Raw genomic sequence first — 23,167 nt, 5'->3', positions numbered from 1 at the left:
CCTTGGAAGGTTGGATATAGATATAAACACCTAAAGCAACAGGGCACAAAGTTCAGTTGCACTGGGATATGCATCCCAAATGTGGATACTATTCACCTAGATATTACTTTCATCCCAATGCAAGGGTGCAATGGCCTCATTGCCCTGTGCGTTCTTTCTTCCCAATACCCTCCCTCACCACTACCTCTAGTAACATTTTGCACCGTTTTGTCAATGGCGGCAAAAACAAAATTGCTGAAACGTAAGGCGCTCATTGTGCAGAACACACCTTTCTCCCATTTTAGGTGAGCACTACCAGCACCTCGAAAAAGCATGGGCCTTGGGAGAGCCTCCTGCATGCAAAAGGCAGCTGGCGCTTCTCCTGACCATTTTGGCAGGCCGATTCCTTCACAAGCTCTTCAAAAGCAACAAACAAAGGGGTTTTCCTTGTCCAGGAGAGCAGCCAGCCCTCCCCTCTGGATACAGTTCTCTAGGAGTAGTTTCAGCCTTGCAAAATGGCTGCTAAAAAAACCAAACAAATCAAGCCCAGCTCCCCTTACATCTTGGGAGGCAATGTGCTGACTGCTCCATTCTCTGTATAGCTGGGAGAACTGAAAAACCAACAAGCTGTTTAATTTTAAAATTTTAAACAAACCTTGTTTTTTATTTTTTTTACATCATGCCAGCCTCAGTAGTCTTTTAATGCTGGTCACAAAAGAGAACACAGCACCATGTCATTTTGTTTTTGAAGGGAAACTTCAGCACTGCACATTCCTCTTTCAGAACTAAGGAATGAAAGAAGGAAAGGACACCACACCAAAGGCTCTGCTTCCCTTGGAAATAGAAGAAAATGAGACTGATGTCAATACAGGGCCAAAGAACCAAGTAGAAAAGGCTGCCATCTTCTTTCAGCCATGCCACTCTCCATTCTCCTTCAGAGGGTGGTGCTATTTATTAATACTGTAGCTGCTTAGGATTATATCCACAAAACTTCAGGCAAAAAGGTAGCTATAAAACATGCCTATCTACCCACCAATGTTCACTTCTTAATTTCCAAGTAACTCAAGTTATTCAAATATGTTAGGATGAAGAAAGTTTGAGACAGTAACATGGAGGGGGGAGAGAGATTTTAAAAGTTATAAACCAGTGAACTACAAAACTGGCTTTTGTTTTGCTTTAAAAAACAACAGGAACATGATGCCAGTTAAAAGAAGTCAATTCAAAATGAGTGCCTCATAAGAAGCAGCAAATGTACATCAAATGTATTATAAAATCCCAAATGTGTATCCAAATCTAAAAGCACAGCTCAGAGCTGGCTCCAGCAAACCCCTAGCTGCTTTTACAGAGAGTGTGCGTGTCCAAGCCATGGCACAGATTCTGAAGAGAGGCTGAAAACAAGGGGTGAAATCTGGCCTCCAAATGCTAAGAGGTAAGTGCCCAGTTAGAGGTCACAACACCCAGTTCCCTAATGCAAAGGGAGCAATGGCGTCTTGCGTTACATGAATGCACAGAGAAGATGCCCACCAATGGTGTCTGTTCTTAAGGGAGACAGCTCAGAAACCATGGGGACGAAATGCGCAAGTCACAAGAAGGCAACTTGCACCGCCTCTCTCCCTGCTCCAAGCTGAATGTACTGAGCTGGTTACAAAACCAGATGCAGCATGCACTCAAAAGAAGAAAAATACCAGATTTGGACACAAGACCCAAAAGCGTTGTGTGAAATCAACTCTTTGTCCTTCAACTGACATTTCCAAAGCCACCAGTGCTGTTGAGGCCCCCTCCCACCCCCGCAAGTCATGCTTTTAAAACAAGCTTACAAGTGCATAATTATGAGATCTAGGCTCTCATACTCATCTACCTTTTGGGATGCTGCTGGATATTCGCAGGGAGGGTATTCCTTCATGTCAATTACCAACATAATGTAGGCATTGGTACATTAAACTAGGGAAGGCCCAGCACTCACATAGTACCACTGGTGCAAAAAGGGAAGAATTCCTGCCTCTCCCAAACCAACTAGAATATTCATACTTGTATGACTTGGATTTCAGGAATTCTCAACTGCGGACCAGAGACACAAGATTTTTGTTTATAAAATATAATGATGGGATGGGGAAGGCAAGAGCAGTCAGTTATCTTACTCTGTATACCTGGATCCTCCTGCTTCCTCATCCGCACACACGCCACCACACACAGACATCCACTAAAATAAAAACTAATTAAAAAATCATGACTAAGCTTACGATGTACAAAATGTTTTGGGGGGTATAAAGGGAGAAGGTGGCAATTGATTAGTCCCACGTGTGCTTTGTCGTCACCTTCATTAGCTTGAACTGTAAACCCCACGTCCCCCAGTCCCTCCCCCTCCAGGAGAGGAAGAGGAGAAGTTCCACAGCAGCAGATCAGCTGGAATGGATTTTGGTTAGGCTGCTCTGGGTTTTTGCTTTGAAGAGACGGAGGGGAGGGTACAAACTCCTCGGTGATTAAAAATGATGTTCAACAGCCACCAGCAGGAGTCACGATAGCCCCTTGAGACTTCACTTTATGGCGCTGGCCTCCACGCCGCCGGCCACCTCCACCAGCCTTCACCTGTGGGTGGAAAAAGAAAAAGGCCAGGTAAGAGCAGGGTGGGTAAGGCAGGATCTGAAGCCCACAATCACAAACTGAACAAGAGGAGTTGGGGGGCAGCATCAGGGAGGCAACTGTGCCCAAAAGGAGACGGCAGGGATGGGGAACCCATGACCCTCCAGATGTTGTTGGACTCCAACTTCTATCAGCCCCAGCCAGCACGGCCAGGGACGATCGAAGTTAGAGTGCAGCATTTGGAGGGCCACAGGTTCCCCCCCCGCCAATCCCTGGGGGAAGGGAAGAACTGAAGACACCTGGATCCTTTCAGGTCTATTAGCACCTTTGCAAAAAGGCCAAGCTTCTACTGAAGCAAGCAGGAGTTGTTAAAGGAGGATGAAGACTTTGAGAAGAAGGGGAAAAAGTCTTGCTAGGGTGGCCTTTCCTCCCAAAGGCACACAAGCCAGAGCAACAAGGGATGCAGAAATACCTTGTTGCCCTCTCGGTGGGGCTCTTCGTCCAGTGTAGGCTGAAGGAAAGCGTCAGGAAAAGAGAAGCACAGGTGAGCAGAACAGATACCCCAAGCTACTGGACAAAGATCAACAGAGGAGAGAAAAGGCCCTTAAAAACTCCCATCAAGTGAGCACAGCAAGAGAGGAAACAGCACCACAGACGGAGGCTAAGACAGACCTCCAGGACAACTCCTGGGGGGTGGGGCAAGGGAGAGAGAAGACAGCAAGGGGATTAAGGAGCCATTTTAACACCAAGATGCAAAGCAAGAGAGCAGCTGAGAATTTTTCAGTCCCATCTGGAGAAGACATCCTGCAATTTTACATAGGAGAGCATTTCTTCGCCACAACTGTCGAAGCTTTGTCAGTTTTAGCTGATGCTTTCAATTTGTTTAAAACATTTAAACCCCACCACAGTTGGAGGCATCTTACAATAATACAATTTTTAAAAATCCACTGAGTTAAAATGCAGCAGAGTAAACAAACAGAAAAGGAAATAAAACTAAGATCTAACAGCAAAGATGTTCATTGAAAAGATTCAGTCAACAGCCAAATGACCCCTGAAACAGGTGGATTTTATGCTAGCCTCAGAAGGCTGACGGCTCCATCAGGGACATCCTTCCGCAGCCTCAGGGCAACCCCACAAGAAGCCCTTCTCTGTGCTGTGGGATGTCCTTACTTCACATAGCAGAGACACACACACAAAAGTACAGTCCAATCCACAAACTGCAGGGCTCATATGGGGCGGGCTGACAGTATAGTTATGACGGGGCCTTCCTGGGTGAATCGGAGCAGGTACCCAAGGCCCCACGCCCGGCCAGCCCGGCCATCTCCGCCTACTTAGCCAGGCTCTCCACTTCCTTCAGCAAGAAAGGGAGGGAGAAGCGACCACTGCTACCACTATTGCCATGAGTGCAGCCAGTGCCACCCTGGGCCCCTGCTGGGAGGAAGGGCGGGATATAAATAAAATAATAAAGAAAAAAAATGAAGAGGAGGAGTGGCAGAGTCAGGGGAGATGAAGGCAATGGGGACTGACACACAGCATGATTTCCCTGGTCCCTGCAATCCCCCCACCCAGGGACGGTCCCGGGATATGTCAAGGTCTGAAGGTAGAGATGTGCAAAAAAACCTATTTGGATTAGCACTAGCCTCTTTTTGAGCAACACCCAATTATCAGTGACTTCTATTTTCAATAAGAAAAAAAATCAAGGAATCAAATCAGCTCCCAGTTAACAGAACGACAAACCAGCTCCCCCCCCCCCCCCAACAAGATGATGCTCCCGTAAGCGTTTCCATTTTTGGAGCCGTTTATACAATGCATTCATGCCAGCCTCCGACCGGGGGAAAAACATGCAATATAAGTGAATGGTCCCCAAATGCACATACTTAAGGATGCTTCACGAGAGCCCTCCACTACTGTTCCTGTACAGGACACGTGGGAGGGAGGGAAGGATCTGGCTCCCCCCAATGCCAGTCATTTTTACTACGGCAAGCTTAAAGACCAATGAAAGATAACTTTAGAATGGAACAGAGGTCCTGTGCAGGCCATTTTGCATACCTGAGGTTGCTGGGCATTAGGAGGTGCTGAGGGAGCTGCTCCCAACGAAACAGCATCATCCGTTACTGTGGGACTCACTGCCGCCACGCCTGCCTGGGCTCCCCCCTCCTCTCGCTTGGTCAGGGGCCCCTTTTTTGTCGACTGCATCTTGATCTGCTGAGGTTTGGAGTTCATTGGAGAGTTATTCGTGGTCTGGAGTAACTGCCCGTCAGAAAGAGATGGGGGTAAAACAGAACTGCGTTTGTGTTTTTTTTTTTACTTTGATGTCAAAAAGTGAACATTGCTTAACCAATTCTGTGCTTAAACAGGCCCTCAATATGCAGAAAGAAAAGGATTAAGACTGGCGGGAGGAGCAATAGGCCAAATCACATACACACGTGCTCTGATTTCTCGTGTTCTCTACAACCGGAAGGGAAGCTATACTAGCAACAGTCTCTCCCTCTCTTTTTTATATACCTTCCATTCATATACCCCACTCCCTGCAGTGTGAGGAGAGGTTTTATAGCCCAGCATCACCTAAGCCTTCCTTTGTGAGCTTCCCATGGGCGTCTGGCTGGTCACTGTGAGTGCAGTACTGGAGTAGATGGGCTTTTGGCCTGATCCAGCAGGCTCTTATGTTCTTATGTTAAGCCAGGATGCACCACACATTAAGTCATGGTGCAGTCACCTTTCATTTTTTAATCTTGGGTCATGCATAAAGCTGTTTTCTGTCTGCAGCCAGGTCCCACAGCGTTCCCAAGATCTTCAAAAGGATCTTGTCTTGATAGATGTGAAGACAGCACCTGAGCTAATATCTTCATCCAGAAAGGAAGTAAGGCCCACTCAACACAGACCAGGAGGCTGGCTTAGCAGAAATGTTTGGCAAGCATTTTGAAAACCGTGGACATTCAAGCCACACACAGGTTCACAGGGAAGGGAATGTTCCAAGGCGGATGGACTGGCAGGGCTTCCCCCTTCGGCAGAGAAGCACCCGAAAATGTGCAACAGGGAGGAAGCTCAGCTCGTCTTCCTGAAGGGGGAAAAGAGGGCAGCAGCGCTACTAGATTTGGCCTCCAGCAGAACTACATGCAAATCTGAAAGATTTAAGGTTTCTAAAAGTCAACTGGCAAGGCTCACTCTTGTCCTAAACATGGAGAGGGGGGGGGAATCAAAAGGAAGAGGAAGAACAGCCACGTGGGCATATGGCATGCTTTGAAGTCCCCACACTGCAAACTTCAAGTAAGAGCCTGAAAAACCACTGAGGAACAGACCATCCATTGTGGGCACCATCTGTCAACAAGCCTTAGCTTTCAGCAACCACAGGGAAGGAAGGTTCCGCAGTGCACCTGTTAACCAAAGGCAGGCACAAGCTGGAGAAGAAGAGTCAGAAAGGTGCTTGTGGCCATGATGGGAAACATCACCCTTTGAGAACTTGTATGTCCTATCTTATCACAAAAGCTTTGATATCTACCTTGGTGATGGTACCCACAGCTTTGGTACGCCCCTCACGGAAAACCAGCCGCTGGTCTATGTGCAAGTATTCTGGGGTCTTGATGAAGCGGAAGTGGACGGTAGCCTTGTCTCCTGTCCGGAGACAATCTTTGTCCATGCTGAGGATAGTGGCTGTCTGGCGGATGCTGCCACAGTGCACTGTGAAGAGTAAGATTCTTACTGGCACCCAAACTGCAACAAGCAGACAAATGTCAGTAGCACAGGATTCCCTGAGCGCTACCTATTATGCTTTTGGAAACGTTTAGATTCACAAGGCAAGCACCTTGAATCCATTTTTCATCATGTGTATTCAATCTTCAGGAGAGCAGCAGACAACTGACTAGCTCAGTGTTGGGGAACCTGTAGCCCTGTACATGTTGTTGAACTACAACTTCCATCACTCCTAACCTTTGACCATATTGGCTGGGGCTGATGGGAGATGGAGTCCAACATCTGGAAGGCCATAGGTTATCTACCACTAAGCTACAGCAAAAGATATCAAACCTGTAGTGCTTTCTATCATTAGCCACACAATATCAAAAAGCAGCTGCAATCTTGAAAATTGGATCTCTCCAGTGACAGAGCAGTAGACAACTTCAGAAGATAATCTACATACATAGCACTAATGTGTAAACCGCTTTGAGATCTTTTAGATAGTAAGCAGTCTATAAATGGAAATAATGATAATGATTATGATGATAATAATGTGCTAAGCATGCCAGCCCCGCCATCATGCCTCATAACTTCTATGAGGCAGACCACAAAGGCCAAATGTCGGTTTTCCTATGGCTGTCCACTGAAGGGTGATTTCTATGGAGCTGCAAATCAAGTACTCTAGGTGATGGATCCCACAATCTCTTGGTGTGAATACATTCAATGGAGCCTTCTATCATTTCCCAAACTTTGATCCACCGCTTGTGGTTGCTGCTCTAAAATATTCAGGATCAGAACTTATGCAGCAATGTTAAATGAATTCAATATCCCAGGGCCAAGACAAGACAGAATGTGCAAGGGGCACAGGAAGCAACTACACATACCCATTGCCTGATAACGTGGACTTATGGTGGTAGGGTGATGCAGGACCAGAATCTCTGCTTCAAATTCCCAAGACGCTTGAGGATTCAATCGAGGAGACACCATCACCATACCTTTCCTGATAGAGGAGCGCTTGATCTAGAAGTGGAACAATTTAAAACAGTATTTACAAATCAATGGGTGGTATTCAATGCTAGCCTGACTCAAGAGTAGAATTTCATTGAATACAATCCATTTTACTAATCTAATTTAAAAAAAAGAAGAAGCCTAAAGTCTTTGCATAGTATTTTACAGATCAAAGACCACACATGCCCTGTGGATTACCCATTCCCATCCAGCAGAACACAGGAGTGGTGAGCAGGAGTTTTACAAAGATCTAGGGAGAAACAAAAGAGGGAAATATTCCTAGAACAGTAATTCCCAGACTTTTTTCTCATGGACAACTTGAAAACCGCTGATGGTCTTGGTGGACCACTTGAGGATTTTTCTGCCTTTTGTAGCAAGTGTAGTGCACTGGACTAGATCCTGTATTATTTTTAATTCTATTTTTATTGCCTTTTATTTCTTATATTGTATTTTTATGTATTACAATTTGCATTCCATAGAATTCAAATTGTAATACAATAAAATACAATGTTAGAAATAAAAAAGCTACAAAAACGCAGTTAAAAGTCAACATGAATATTTAATATGAACATGCCACAGACCACCTGATACAGCTCATCGTCCATGGACTAGTTTGGGAAACGCTATCCTACAGGAATAACTCCAAGGGATGGTTTTTGGTCACTACAAAATTGCTATTCTTAAGGCCGGTCTGCGCATAATACAGAGCATGCAATCAGATCACCTTACAAGCAGTCCTTTCCACATCCCACAGGATGGCAACATGCAGTCCCAGACTCACCTATGTGGCGTAAGAAATGCAATTAGAATGCTAGCTTTAAGTTGGAGAAAATATGAATGTCTAGCCTTCATGGGTATAGAGAATTTGGAATGCAATGGTGAAAATTTTCTAACACATTTCTCACTGCCAAACAAATGGCTCACTACAGGCATAACTTCCACCACCATCTCCTTTAGACAAGCTTAGTTTTAGCATTTCTTTGCAACGCTATAATCTGCAAATAAAGCCTGCTCTCTCATCCCCAAGTATTAAGCGTAACAGGCTGCAATCCCTAAAGACTCTGTCTAGGGAGTAAACCCCATTTGGACACAGCAGGACAGTCAGAAGTGGGGCAAGAGCAACTCCTGTTTGGGTCCCATTGTTTGTATTCCAGAAGGAAGATAGAGTTAGGGTCCTCCAGCTGGCTACGCTTGCATGGAGAAATAGAAGAGGAAATCTACATGCAACAAACACCAGGGTCTGAAGTTCCAGAAAAAGAAACCCTAGTGTGTGAACTTCAAAAATCCATTTATGGACTTCAACAGGCTGCCAGAGCCTGGAATGAGAAACTGAGCAATATGCTCTTGAAAGAAGGCTCTGTACAAGACAGAGCAGAGCCATGCCTGTACAGCAGATTCAGAAACAACAGATGGATTTCCCTACTGATTTACGCCGATGATCAAGACCCACTGGTCAAGCAACAACTAGTGAATCATCTCAACAAAAGGTTGAAGTGAAGTGCCTAGGTGATGTCACTCACAACCTCGGAATACAACTGAAAGAGAAGATAACGGATCCTTCTTGCACAGTCAACAACAAAAGATCCAAGACCTCAAGAGTCTAGGACTGAAGGATGCACATCCAGCACCTACTCCAATGGAAGTAGGTTACCTGAAACTGGACCACAACAAACAACCATGGGAAAATCATGAGAGCTAAAGACAAGTCATTTGTAAAACTTCTGTATGTCAGCACTGTTAGCAGGCCAGATGTGGTGCTAGCAGTGGGATACCTGAGCAGAAAGACCAACTCGCCAACCAAGAATGACTGGGAAGCAATCAAGAGAGTGGCAAGATAACTGAAGGGCATTGCAACCATGAAACTGAAGTTAGTGGCTATCCAAGACCCCAAACTGGTGGGACATGCAGACGCTGACTGGGCTGAAGACAGATCGAAAATCCACCAGTGGAAACATCTTCTACTATGGAGACTCAGTGATCAGCTTGGCAAGTAAGAAATAAGAGACTGTAGCACTATCTTCCACAGAAGCAGTCTGTGTCAGCTTCTGAAGCAAGCAGGCAGTTGACATGGCTAACTGAACTGTTCAAAGAATTAGGCATCTCTATACCTGGGCCTGTCATAATGCATGAAGACAACCAAGGATGCATCCGACTCGTGGAGTCAGAAGGGGTGAGTTAATGAACTAAGCACATAGACGTGAAGCACCATTTCATTAGAGGTACCTGCCGCAGAGGACTACTCAAGATGGAGCATTGTCTAACGGAAGACATGACTGTAGTCGCTCTGACGAAGGCACTGGGCAAAGTCAGATACTGCAAGCTGCGAGACGAGATGAACCTCGTGGGCTGAACCAAACACTCGCTGAGAAGGGGTGTTGGAAGTGGGGCAAGAGCAAGTCTTCTTTGGGTTCTTTTGTTTATATTCCAGAAGAAAGATACAAGTTAGGATCCTCCAGCTGGCTAGGCTTGCCTACCTTTACCTGTGTTCTTCTCTACCTAACTTCCTTCTGTTGTAAACTGAGATGCTCAGGGAAGCTTATCTGCCCCTCCTCCTCCTCCTTCAACTGTCCAGGGAGACAGGAGATATCTTTGTCTTTGCTCTCTCCCCTGAACAATGAGGGCAATACCCAAGTCTGGGCATTGCGCCTCCAACTTAATTAGAACTAGGTATACCTTTCCTATCTACTATGTATTTCTATAAATAAAGGAGCTTCTTCTTATTTTACTAAGTCCCAGTATTTTAAAGGCAGGGTAAAAGCTTGCTTCTTAGCTAAATACACACACTGGGCACAGACATCTCAGAATGCTGAGTTACTCTGCATATGCATAACAAGGACTTACTTCCATTGGTTAACGATTAAGACAGATATGATCAACAGTGAGATTTTATACTTCCAAAACATGGAGAATCAAACCATTATGTATGTCTCCTTCTCAGAAGCCCTAGGTGCAACCTGAAACCTGCAAAACAGAACCCCCCACATGAATGTCTGCTACCTCCTCTCACATTCCACGATAAGACTGACTAAACAACTCCACCAAATCGGCACCAAGGTTTTCCTCCTGTCCCCCCAACCCCATTTTGTTTACCATCTTAGTCTGATGAAGAGCTCTAGAGGACTTGAAAGCTTGCATGCTATTTTGTAACACTTTGGTTGCCCTAATAAGAGGAATTGCCCTAATGTGGATTTTTCTTGTGGATAGCTACCTTTGCTATTTGTGCAACTTATGAATAAATATTCTTAGGACTGCACTGTCAGTTTACTGAAAGACCAATGTTCTCCAAGCAGAAAAGCAATGAAATATCCTTACCAATAAAGTTCACATTTACCTTTTTCAGAGCAAAGGAGGCAGTCTGGCCTCCCCGCACCTCTTTGACTGGCATGCGTTTGCGGTGGATGGACTTCACAGCAATGGGCAAGAAGTTACCCAGCGGGTCTGGGCCTAGAAGCAAGGTGTCATTTAACTTGATCAGGCCTCTTAGTGTTGTCCCAGACACCACCGTCCCAACGCCCTGCATCAGGGAGAAGCGGAAAAGGTAACCGAGTTAGTCATACTGGGAGAGCAACAGTAGAATAGAGCCAACATCCCCGCTCCTTCCTCATCCCTGGAAAATAAAGACTAAAGTGACTTCCCAACACCGCTCTCCTTACGGGAACAGAGTAAGTGTCATCTATTTGGAATTCTGCAGGCTCCTCTTCCCTGTAACTGGTCCTTGGAGACAGGAGATTGAGAAACATCTTAAGCAGTTCCAGGTTCTCACCAGTGACATTGGAAATCTGGAATATTGGACACATCCTAATGGGAACACATAAACAGAGAGAGGAACTCAATAGTTATTTATGGCTCTGAATTAGTTTGATCTTAAGACTTGCCAGACATCCCAAATGCTGGTTGGCATGTTCAATGTTAGAAGGAAAATGCCCTACAGGAAACACTGGCTGAGGTACCCTAACTCTAGATACTGTTACTGTCACTTAGTAACTTTCAGATAAAGAACTTTATATTCCAGGATTAAGGACAGACCGGTCTGCTTTCCTTGAGGACCACCCTGCAGGGTCAGTTCCTTTTTAAATCATATGCTGTCCTTAGATCAGATGTAATATTTACATATTTAATTTCTCCAATCCTGCCTCCTTTCCCACTCTTTCATCAGTAATGTGTTGAAATAGTCCAGTTGATATGGCAGCCATCATCAACTGGCAGGTACTTAGAGAAGGGGACAGACCTGACACAATGCTAGCATACAACTGTTCCTTCCTTCATTTCTCCCAACTGGTCTTCTGATCCATACATGCCACATCCAAATTGTTTTGGATCTCATGCAACAGGTCAGCAGACTCCTGGCCAGACTTCTCACAAGGCTGTTAGCCTCAGCCTAAGCACATATTCAGTCCCCAATCCCTTTTCTTCTCCTAGCCCATCCTCCCCAACCCACTGCTTGCTTTCATTCTTGCATCAACTACAGATGCCAGAAATGAGTCCAAAGTAGCAAAGGCAACTTTACATGGCTTCTCTAGAATCTGACCTTGTTATTTCTCACTCGCTAACAGGAAAAGCAAACTATTAACACATGGCCAAAAAAAAAAGGGGGGGGAGATTCTTGAAGACAACCACAACTCCAGTCCTGGCCATTTCTCCCACCCATCTTCACCTCTCTCAACAATCATCCATGGGTTTCTTACCCAGGACACCTGGATAATCTGTTTTGCAACAGGACTAAAAGCACAGTTCCCTGCCATTCTAGTTCCGTGTTATTTAGCTTGGAAATGTAGTCCATCTCTCTGTTGCAGATTCCTTACCCCACAACTGACAAACCCCTATGTTTGTGCCCCCATCCAATTATTATCAGCCTGCAAGAGTCTAGGGTCAAAGTGCTTGATCCATGTTCTAAGTTGCCAAACAGAGGTCCAGTTTGTTTTCATTTCTATCACCTTTCTGAGCTGAAGTTGGAGGCAGTAACGATAACATCATCTTTGCTCTGGACCAAGACAGGGATCTTCCTGCATCCTGGAGACTTCAGAAGTCGCTGTAATAGCTTCAGGGTTTCTTAATGAATAAAATGGAGAGGATTAGGCCAATATGCCTTTTCTCACACTAAGCTTTGGTACATTAGTACACTTTCCTTTGGCTGAAACAGACTCCTCAGAGAGGCCGAACAATTATTTCCATCCAAGTTTTGTCAACAAGACTGTCTGCGTTATTCCCATTCATTAGACCATAATGTGAGCGGCATGATGGTTCTTGCATTTGACCCATTTCCCTCTGCAGACATTTAGCAAGACAAAGGTTATGTTAGAAGTGTGACAAGAGCAACTCCCATTTGGTCCTCTTTGCATGGGGAGAGAGATATAGTCCTCATAGCTGGCTAGGCTGTCACTGACCTGTGCTCATCTTTTTTGTCTGTCTTCCTTCTGTGTAAACTGATATGTCTCAGAGAGCTATTCACACCTCTGACACATCTTCCTGTCTCCTCTCCTATAGCATGAAGGGCAATGTCCAGGCATGGCATTGCAGCCTTCAACTTAATGAGCTAGACAGAAGTAGCACCTTTCCTATCCAGAGGTGTAGTGGTTAAGGTGTAGGACTTCGACCTGGGAGACCAGGGTTCGAATCCCCACATAGCCATGAAGCACACTGGGTGATCTTGGGCCAGTCACTGCCTCTCAGCCTCATGAAAACCCTATTCACAGGGTCGCCATAAGTCGGAATTGACTTGAAGGCAGTACATTACATTTTTATGTATTTCTATTAAAACTAGTCTTTTCTTATTCTGAAACCAAGTCTGAGTGATTTAAAGCAAGGTAAAAGCTCACTTTCGCTCAGGTTAAAATCACACCCATACAGCACAGAACATTGAGCAAGCTACACTAATCTAAACACCTAATTTACTAAATCTCTAATTGGTCTACTAGCCATTTGAGAACCCAACAGGTTACACATCAGAATTGAACCATGGTTTAGAAACTATTCAACAGTTAGAAATAAAGAGGCAGAACTATGTCTTTCCAATGCATCTATGTATGCATGCGCAAGCTTGGACATTGGTACAGATTTCAGTTTTCCTGGGATTTTAGATTCAATTTAAAATGGGAGCTATTTGTTTTTCAGTGGAGAGAACATGGAAGAGAACTTGCAGGAGTCTTTGACCCAAAGGGTTCATGAAACTGGGCTTCAGTGGTTGTAGTGTGAGGCTTCTTGTGCCCCTAACAGCTCCTTTTTCTCTCCATGGCTGCTTGTTGACCACCTTGACACGCCTTCGCCAGCCTGGTGGCTCCAGATCCCTGAACTACCATTCCCATCATTACTAACCATTGGGCATACTGAGGATGATGGGAGTTGTAGTAAAAGCATCTGGTGGGCACCAGAGTGGAGAAAGCTGACCTAGACCAAGGCTGCAATCCAATACACACTTACCTGGGAGTAAGTCCCACTGAACCCAATGTGAGTAGACATGTATTAGATTGCAGCCTCATTCTCCAAAAATGTAGTTTGCTAAAATATTGTCAGTTCTGAAAAAAGCCAGCTATTACAGCTAGTATGTATTTAATTTGCATTGCTACTCTGACTGTAGAAGTTGGCAAGCTAAGGCTCGGAGGGAGATTTAAGTTCAGTATTGTTACTAAGAAGCCATCAAAAGAGAACATACAATCCAGAATTTTACACAGGCATTTCAGTACTTAACATACTGCATCAATCACAAGGTGAGAAGGGCAGAGCATAATTTTGAAATAAACACTCTCTCCTCTTTTGCCAGAGGCTTTAAAAATCAGTAGCTTTGTAAGACGGAGCATGCCAGGGGCTTCCATTGCTGATTGCCCACATTTAAAGTTATGATCGCCACTGGTGACCATATCTGTGAACTGCTGCTCTCAAAATGCATAATTACATACAGTGGAGAAAGCAATAATATTTTCCAGACGGTCATTTTGGTTGCATCGTTTATGGCTATTAGCCACAATAGCTAAACAGTTCCTCAATGTTCAGAGATACTATGTCACTAAAAATTGGTTGCTGGAAAAAGTTGTTACTTTTACACCCTGTTTCCAGGAAGCATCTTGCTGGCCACTGTGGGGAACAAGCCGGACTAGTTGGATCTTTCATGGCCGTGACAACCAGAATGTAAAGAGATTTCAGGATGATCTTGGAATAGATCTCCACAGCTCCTCCACTTACTATATTAAATAGATGAAAGAAGTCTAAATCTCTGCTGCCTTCTCTTTCCTATAAGCTAACTTACAGGGGATGGTGAAGAAAGTCAAAATAGTACTTGCGCTGTTCAACTGAAACAAAACATTCGTTTTGATGACTGCAGATATGACAGGTTAAGAGGCCAGTTAAAGAGAAGAAACTGTAGCACGTCAGGGAGATATCCTGTATTTCAAATAAATCTCAATAAACCAGAAACAATGCAAGTCAGGAATCATAGATGACTGGGAAGAACAGTATGTTTACATGGCTCTAGTTGAGTCTGAAGAAGATGACAAACATTTGGTAGGAAAGAGAAGCTGTTTGTGTCATCATCCATTTACCTTGAAGAATGTTGGCAGGACACATGTCAATCTTGGTTACCACCACAAAGACTGGGACATTGAGCGCCAATGCAAGGCCCAGGTGCTCCTTGGTCATCCCAACAATTCCAGCATTGCTGCCAACCTGCATTAAGGAAAAGCACAATGAAGAAAAAAATAGGCAGACAGACTTCTACGTCTTTGGATAGATATAAAGCTGTGACAGTGTAATGATCAGATTTATTTTGTTAAAATAGTCATAAAAGGAACCAAGCCTTGAATGCCTTGCACACATGACAACTTCTTTGAAACCACGACATATGCAGGGGGTACTTCACAAAGAACTTCAGGGTGTATATACCTAGAATGTTTGTTTATATAGTAGAAGCTGCTTTCACCTGTATCTGATTCATGAGCATGGAGAACTGAGTTCAATCCCTAGTGTAGGCCAGAAGTCAGCCTGAGTTAATCAAAGGAGGCGTATGGTGAATCACAAAAAACAGTTCTCCAAGCAACATGTTCCCAACTTTGAAGCCTCAAACTTTCTGTAGTGGGACCATTTACTGAGGGGTACATGGTCCAAGGCCCAAGCTAACTTTTGGATTCCTGAACAATTGTATAGTGGGAGTTCCAGTGTATGTTAATTTCATTAATTTCTTAACTCTCCAACATGAAAGATGTCAGAAAAGCGCTACTGATGCTAAAACCTTATCCCAGTCTGCATCTGTGTGGGAATTTTTAATTTTTTTAAAAAAAGATGTTTTAAATACTTATTTATTTAAATACTTATTTTTAAAGATGGTTTGCTTTCCATATGTTTTAAAGATTTTTTACTGTTTTTGTTGCTGCCCTGGGCTCCTTTTGGGAGGAGGGGTGGGATATATTATTATTATTATTATCATCATCATCATCATCAACGCCCTTGCTGTTATTGGCATCACACTACTCTGACACAGCTTACCATTAACATGCAAAAGTCAGGTAGGTGCCCAGTCATGCCAAAGACTGTAGTCTTCAGGTACTTCTCATGGCCAGCCAGGTCAATGAAAGTTATGACCTTTGTCGATTTCTCACAAATCTTAGTCCACTCCAAACTTCCACCATGGCTGTCGGGCTTGTTCACTACATTGCCCTCGCTGTCGAAGCCCAAGATGTCATTGCCCACGCTGCTAGTACGGCCCGACTCAATTTCGTGCTTGTGGCGGAAAAGCTTTTGCCGGGCAAAGCCACGTCCATTGTCCAGCTCACCATGGGTGAGGACACCCAGTAGAGTGCTCTTCCCAGCATCCACATTGCCAACCACTGCTACCCTATAGGAAGGCAAAAGAAAGCCATCAGAACACTTGATTTTGGCCCAAGCATTTAAATCAGCAGTCATGTGCCAGGTAAGGAAAGGGTGGCAGCCTTACAAATCTAGCAAAATAAGTTTTAGTTGTTAAAACAGGTACCTGCCAATTTTCCAATTCTGGGCACAGATAATTTGACACACACATGATTTACACTCTTTATAAGGAGACTGTTTGCATCACAACACTTACTGTCCTAGAAACCAAATGTCACATCCATGAGCCACTCAAACCCAACATCCCACGCTCAACCTTCCATAACACCTTTCAAAACTGATTAAGTAAAAATATCAAATTTCTTCCAATTGCTGGACACAAAAGGCATGACCTGCAGGGTTCTAAGCTCACAGACAAAAAAACTAAAGTAGGAACCCTTTCACTCAGATACTACTTGATCAGCCAAGTATGTGCTGACAGTCCTAACCACCTGCTTGTACACAAAGAATAGAGGAAAGTTAATTAGCAAGGAGAGGGTGATTCACTCCCATAAACCAGAGTTACCAGCTTCCCACTATTACCTGTGCAGGTGACAGGAGCAAATGTCCTGCTTACTAACCCTGCCTCCACCTATCTCCTTACCTGACCTCCAGGAAATCGTTGTCACCCACACGTTTCCGAACCAGGTAATCACGCACTTTGCCTCCTGCCTCCTGGTGCTCCCGCAAGAGGATCACATCTGCATCTATTTGCTCAGCCATGCTCTTCACTGTAGCATAGGAAGCTTCCATGTCTGCATCACTGAGCCCATACTCAGTCCCATCTAATGAAGTATGGGGAAGAACAGAGGAACAACTGCTTCAAGTGTTCTCATAGAATCATAGAATAGTAGAGTTGGAAGGGGCCTATAAGGCCATCAAGTCCAACCCCCTGCTCAATGCAGGAATCCAAATCAAAGCATTCCCGATAGATGGCTGTCCAGCTGCCTCTTGAATGTCACAACCTAAGAGTTACTTTGCCATTAACATGACCTCTCCAGGGGGGTTGCCATGCATAGATCAGTATTACCCTCTAAAAAGAAAAGAGTTAGACTTCTTAGTTAAAAGGGCACCAAGCCATTTGAGGAAAATAGGCTTTCATTCACTTCCACTAAAGCAAAAATAGAGAATCTGTGGCCCTTCAGATGTTGTTAGATTCCAACTTCCATCACTCTTAGCTTGCATGGCCCATGGTCAGGGATGATAGCAGTTGCAGTCCAGCCACATCTGGAGGGTCACAGGTGCGCCTCCCTACATGAAAGGAAACATATAAATCACAGGAGGACCAATGAAGATTCCAGTTGATTCTGTAATACATTTAACTGTCTATTCAGGCCTATTTTTCCAGGCTGGAAAGCGTTGATCACCCAGGACTAGAAGTTTGGAAGAAAAGGTGGGATCTACCACAGTAAATTGTACTACCCTCAGCAACCCCCAGCTGTGTTAGCTGAAGACACATCAATAAGGACATTACTTCATTTCTTCCCCTAATCAAGGGGTAGCCAACATGGCGCCCTCCAGATTTTTGGACTACAGCTCCCATCAGCCACAGCCAGCATAGCCAATGATCAGGGATGCTGCGAGCTGTAGGTCCCAACATTGGCTCCTCCTGCCCTAATCCATTAAATGCTGATACTAGTATAGAAACTTTTGTTGGTGCGTTTGCAGAGTGTTTCTTCTGCTACACATGTGCAGATGTGAGGTTATTGACACGGCTCCCCCCCCCCGGTTCTTTGAAGACTGAGCTGATTAACATCAGGAGTATATCCATCTTATTACAAAAATAATAAGGGGACATTTTTTAACATTATCACCTTGCTTTACTGAAAACACACAGAGACCGTATTTGCATGCAATCCTAAACTAAAACATGGCTTAGCAAAAATGTACAAGTGGGCAGGTACCCAGAGCTTCGCTCCTCCATTGGTCCTGCTGCTGTTGTACAACTCGGAACTAAACTATGATTTGGCTTACCGTTACATGCAAATGCAGGCTCATGGCTTGCCTCACTCCCAACCACCATGAACTATGACCAAGATTTGTTCCTGGTTTACCACTCTAATCTGTTTGGGGAAGAGAAACCACAAGCCCAGGTTCACACTCAATGCTAAGCCAAACCATGGCCCATCTCCAGGTAGTAACAGCAACAAAACTGGGGGGAGGAGCAAAGCAGCCACTATTTTTGCTCTGGGTAACTACGTACTGCATGCTTGTTTATTCTTGTTAAACCATAGTTTGGCCTAGTGTTACAGGCAAATCAGGCCGCTCTGTCACATATAACATACAAATACAAGTATTTAGAGACTTCCAGTTTTGTAGAGGGACGAAATTAGGAAGAAAATTGTGAACTCCACAGTGGCCTAGTAGCTCTAATCGCTACCTGTGAGTATTATACTCAGATCATATAAAGCACTCATACATAGTTGATTGTCAACTGTTCTGCCTTGCAGTAGCCTGAGAATTTAGTCATAAACCTATTAAGTCTAACCCAGGACTGTGAGAGCCATACACATCAGCAACATACAGTAACAAAGGAACTTCTTTGCTAGGCTGTCTGGGCAAATGGCATTCTTTAACGTATAGTTTAGGAGAGATTCAAATTATGATTAAATAGCAAAGGGGCTATAACACACCCCAGCCTCCTCACATGTGTCATTGGAATGAGACATACTCATTCAAAATAGAGGTTAGCATTCTTTACTGAAAACAAGTAGTTCTTGCTACGGCATAAGTGGTGAATCCACATCAAATCATTAGCTGCATGTAGGAATGGTCAGAAGAATTTACTGTATTAGGGAAGAAAGGCTTTTAACATTAAATACTATAACCATCCCTCCCCCAAACGCTAAATTTCAAGCAGTAGCTGCTTTTGTTAAAATCACTACAGCATTTTAAGCTCAGCTTGTGGTACTGAAAAAGGAAACCATGCTCACCTGATCCTTGTCCAATAACATAGATGGTCTCCCCACATCCTTCATCCATCCTCTCCCACATCTGTCGCAGCAAGCTATCATATTGTTCTGATGTTGGGCTCACCATTACTAGCTGAACATAGACACCAGATATCCATGTTAAACTTCCTGGTTTGGGGGAGGAGGCTAATATTCCATGCACTATCTAGCAGATAACTCAACTGTTCATGGACTCTTTTTAAAGCAGATCATAAAAAAAGATACTTAAGTTATACTCAAAAGGGATGTAATGAAGTCCTTTTTTTCTTTATGGCAGAGGAAATAAGGAAGTGGTGATACAACACTCAGGAGCCACAAAGAGTAAAGAAAAGTTCAGAAAGCTTAGCAAGAGAGCTAAACTGCAAATTTTAAAATATTAATTAAAAAAGCCTCTGCACATTGAACAAATGCCAAGTAATGTAAAAAATATTCTGCCACTTTGTCATGGCTTCAGACACAAAATATACTGAAGGTACTCATATTTTAATCACACATTAGATCATATGCAAAGCCACTCCTTGGTTTTTTTCCTGCGGCTTTCATTTAGCCAAAACTGTAGAAGTCACTAAAGAAAATGTGAAGCACTCCAGATGCCCATCCTGTCAAAACAGCCCATCACCAATTTTCACAAACTCTGCTCTCAGATTCTGCCTGCTCATGAACAGTCGTTTAGATATTCCTGCTCTTTCTTTAGTTTGAATAATGCCCATTATTCTACATCAGGACAGTGTTACAGAAGGCAACTGTTACCCCCTTATTTCACAAGCACATAGCCAATCCCAAAGCACTTGTCTAAGAGTTCCAAGTAGTTTACTAAAAAGATAAGCAAGAACTCTAAACTCATTCCACATGCTTGTACTATGCACTTAAAAGTACTGGACTAAATATTTGATTTTAAAAAGTACTGGATTAATACATGGGGGGGGCAGGTATTTGTGTGCTTGTCTAAACCGACTTCAGCTGAAATCCTATATCCACTTAGCTAAGGGGTAAATCTCGTTGAAATTAATGAAATTTATTCTGAGTAATCACGTATGGAACTGAGCTGTGCTGCTATAATCCTAACCGTACCTACATAGGAATAAGCCCCACTGGAAACAAAGCATATCGGTAAGCACACTGATCCCTGTTTGAATGCAGGCACATCCCCATATGTGTATGCCACGTACACCAGTCCATACCCTTGGAGCTACCGCCACCCCCACCCTCCGTTGCACACTCACAAACATTCACACACTTCACTACGATATCCAGCAAGAGATGGCAACAGCCGGCCTTTTATCGCCTCAGAAGCAAGTGCCGACAAGGTGGATAAAGAGCCCCAGGTTAACTGCTCCGTGTTAATTAGAGGGGAGTTAATGAAGCACCCAAAGGACAAGGAGAGGCATCATCGCCCGACCGATCCGAAGTGGGAGGGAAGCTGCTGGTGCAACCTCGAAGATCAAAGGGGCGCGACCCAGAGCTGGCACTCGCCGCTCTCCACCCCTTCCCCTCTCTCGCCAGCTCGCTTCCCGGGCCCTCCCTCGTCGTCCAGCTCCTACCAATCATCCCCCGGTAGCCACAGCTGGGCCTACCTTACTGGTGAGATCTAGCTCGGGCTCCCCATTGAGCACTTCGCCGTCCTCGCTACAGTCCGAGTCCGGAACGCCACAGTGAAGCCTGGAAGAAGCCGCCGCCGTCCCGCCGTGCGAGGCGGGCTCTGGGGCAAACATCGAGGCCGGCACCGGCGAGCCCCCCATTGGGGAGCGACTTCGCTCCGTCGCCATCTTGGCAACCCCGGCCTCCTTCTCCTGCCTCATTAGCATAAACCCCGCCCACCCCGCGCGTAAATTACGCTGGAGAAACCCGCTGAGTTTCTCACACCTCCCTGAACAGGCTGCTTAATATTTTAGTATCTCCCCGCCAATCAGAGAGCAGCGTCATTAATAATTACTATGACAACCGTAGAAGAGCTTATTAATATGGATGAGCCACGCCTTCTTCGAAGACCTTTTTCCGGCTCCTCCAGTGCAGAAAGTAAGAGCGGGGATAGTGGCGCTCCTTCACCTTTTCAATATATCTAGAAACACGGGGTGGGGCGCACTGCGTGTCCATCTCCTTCTGACCAATGAAAGAGAAGAAGTCATGATAAACAAAGTTCATCTCCAATAGTTGCAAAGATTTAAATAAGGGGCGGGAGCGGAGCTTTCACCAATCATAGAGCAGGATTACAGAGGGGGTGAATCAGTAAGAAAAGAAGGCTGGAGTTTTATTGTGCTGTCCAATAAGAGAATGACGTACGTATGCAACAGCCAATTAAATATTAAGACCTTTTTTATGATTGAATGGGGATTTCCTACTGCTGTTTTGGTCCGGAATAATCCCTGGGAAATGCTGATGACATAGGGCTGAAATAAATCGTTTTGAGCGGCGATAATCTTACGCAACCGAACAATCACAGCTATATCCCGAGACTTTGACCCATCATTGCATTTTTTCAGCCTCCTGATGATTTAATGTCATTTAAGTGTCACTGAAAACATGCCTGGACTAATCTCCAAAGGGTCAAAGCCTGCATGGAAATCAGTGAAGCTTTACCCACCCAAGCATTTTGCTTTGAGAATCTCGGGCCACGTGGGCTTCAGTATTTTGACAACCTAGCAGCTAAACAGAAGGTTGACCTGCATTCGCAATCAAAGATTAGAGCTCTTTTGTAGGGGTTTCATCAAGTCATTCTAAGATTGTTTTAATAAATTCTACATTTTGGTATTCCATTTATCCACCCTGCACCTTTAGGATAAGGAAAGAAGTATTATAGTTCTTTAAAGATTAACACATTTATTGTGGCATTAGCTTTCCTGGGCAAGAGCTCACTTCCTCACAAGCATGACATATAGTTTGTTGAAGATCCTGGGAATTGTAGCTCTGTGAAGGGTAAACTACAGTTCCCAGGAATCTTTTGAGGAATCAATATGCTGTACGGTGTGACTAAACTGGGCAGATACACCCAGATATACACGGAAGAATAAATGTTTCTTTGCTTTACAATAGTTATGTGCCTTCAAGTCAATTACGATTTATGGCAACCATATGAATCAGGACCTCCAATAGCATCTGTCATGAACCACCCTGTTCAGATCTTGCAAGTTCAGGTCTGTGGCTTCCTTTATGGAATCAATCCATCTCTTGTTTTGCCTTCCTCTTTTTCTACCCCCTTCTGTTTTTCCTAGCATTGTTGTCTTTTCTAGTGAATCATGTCTTCTCATTGTGTGTCCAAAGTATGATAACCTCAGTTTCATCATTTTAGCTTCTAGTGACAGTTCTAGTTTAATTTGTTCTAACACCCAATTATTTGTCTTTTTTTGCAGTCCATGGTATGTGCAAAGCTCTCCTCCAACACCACATTTCAAATGAGTTGATTTTTCTTTTACCCACTTTTTTCACTGTCCAACTTTCACATCTATACATAGAAATCAGGAATACCATGGTCTGAATGATCCTGATTTTAGTGTTCAGTGATAAGTCTTTGCATTTGAGGACCTTTTCTAGTTCTCTCATAGCCCCTGTTCAGTCCTAGCCTTCTTCTAATTTCTTGACTATTATCTCCATTTTGGTTAATGACTGTGCCGAGGTATTGATAATCCTTGACAAGTTCAATGTCCTCACTGTCAACTGTAAAGTTACATAAATCTTCTGTTGTCATTACTTTAGTCTTCTTGACATTCCGCTGTAGTCCTGCTTTTGTGCTTTCCTCTTTAACTTTCATCAGCATTCGTTTCAAATCATTACTGGTTTCTGCTAAGAGTATGGTATCATCTACATATCTTAAATATTGATATTTCTCCTTCCAGTTTTCACACCTCCTTCATCTTGGTCCAATCCCACTTTCCGTATGATATGTTCTGCGTACAGATTAAACAAATAGGGTGGTAAAATACACCCGTCTCACACCCTTTCCAATTGGGAACCAATCAGTTTCTCCGTATTGTCCTTACAGTAGCCTCTTGTTCAGAGTATAGGTTGCGGACCAGGACAATCAGATGCTGTGGCACCCCCGTTCCATAGTTTTTCATGATCTACACAGTCAAAGGCTTTGCTGTAATCTATAAAGCACAGGGTGATTTTCTTCTGAAATTCCTTGGTCTGTTCCATTATCCAGCATATAT

General features: G+C 44.1%; 1 protein-coding gene across 4 annotated transcripts; it reads right to left on the bottom strand.

Annotated features, from left to right (window-relative positions):
- Positions 1 to 609: 609 nt before the first annotated feature.
- Positions 610 to 21,063, bottom strand: GTPBP1 (GTP binding protein 1). 4 transcript variants are annotated; one of them, XM_061639132.1, is made up of 12 exons: positions 20,597 to 21,063; positions 19,005 to 19,116; positions 16,676 to 16,856; positions 15,712 to 16,060; positions 14,772 to 14,895; positions 12,174 to 12,288; positions 10,893 to 11,037; positions 10,571 to 10,753; positions 7,116 to 7,251; positions 6,059 to 6,237; positions 4,609 to 4,809; positions 610 to 2,565 (listed from the first exon to the last, which is right to left on the bottom strand). In XM_061639132.1, exons 1-12 carry the CDS (start codon positions 20,825 to 20,827, stop codon positions 2,473 to 2,475), a joined length of 2,049 nt encoding a protein of 682 aa, XP_061495116.1. In that variant the 5' UTR covers positions 20,828 to 21,063; the 3' UTR covers positions 610 to 2,472. The 4 variants fall into 4 exon arrangements, with proteins under 4 accessions (XP_061495116.1, XP_061495117.1, XP_061495118.1 ...); XM_061639133.1 differs by having other exon boundaries at positions 4,609 to 4,764; XM_061639134.1 differs by lacking the exon at positions 20,597 to 21,063 and adding an exon at positions 20,390 to 20,476.
- Between the last annotated feature and the right edge of the window lie 2,104 nt (positions 21,064 to 23,167).

Source organism: Rhineura floridana, chromosome 8, assembly GCF_030035675.1.
Source record: "Rhineura floridana isolate rRhiFlo1 chromosome 8, rRhiFlo1.hap2, whole genome shotgun sequence".
NCBI lineage: Eukaryota > Metazoa > Chordata > Lepidosauria > Squamata > Rhineuridae > Rhineura > Rhineura floridana.
Note: the sequence above shows the minus strand (reverse complement) of the source record. Positions and strands in the feature narration are given on the sequence as shown.

What these genes read in the sequence shown, in the direction of transcription:
- GTPBP1 (XM_061639132.1), bottom strand. Translation starts at nt 20,827, where the DNA reads ATGCTAATGAGGCAGGAGAAGGAGGCCGGGGTTGCCAAGATGGCGACG. An exon ending in TGTTATTGGACAAGGATCAG is followed by an intron (nt 16,857 to 19,004) that starts GTGAGCATGGTT and finishes ATACTTCATTAG; the next exon opens with ATGGGACTGAGTATGGGCTC. An exon ending in TCCACGTTATCAGGCAATGG is followed by an intron (nt 6,238 to 7,115) that starts GTATGTGTAGTT and finishes TACTCTTCACAG; the next exon opens with TGCACTGTGGCAGCATCCGC.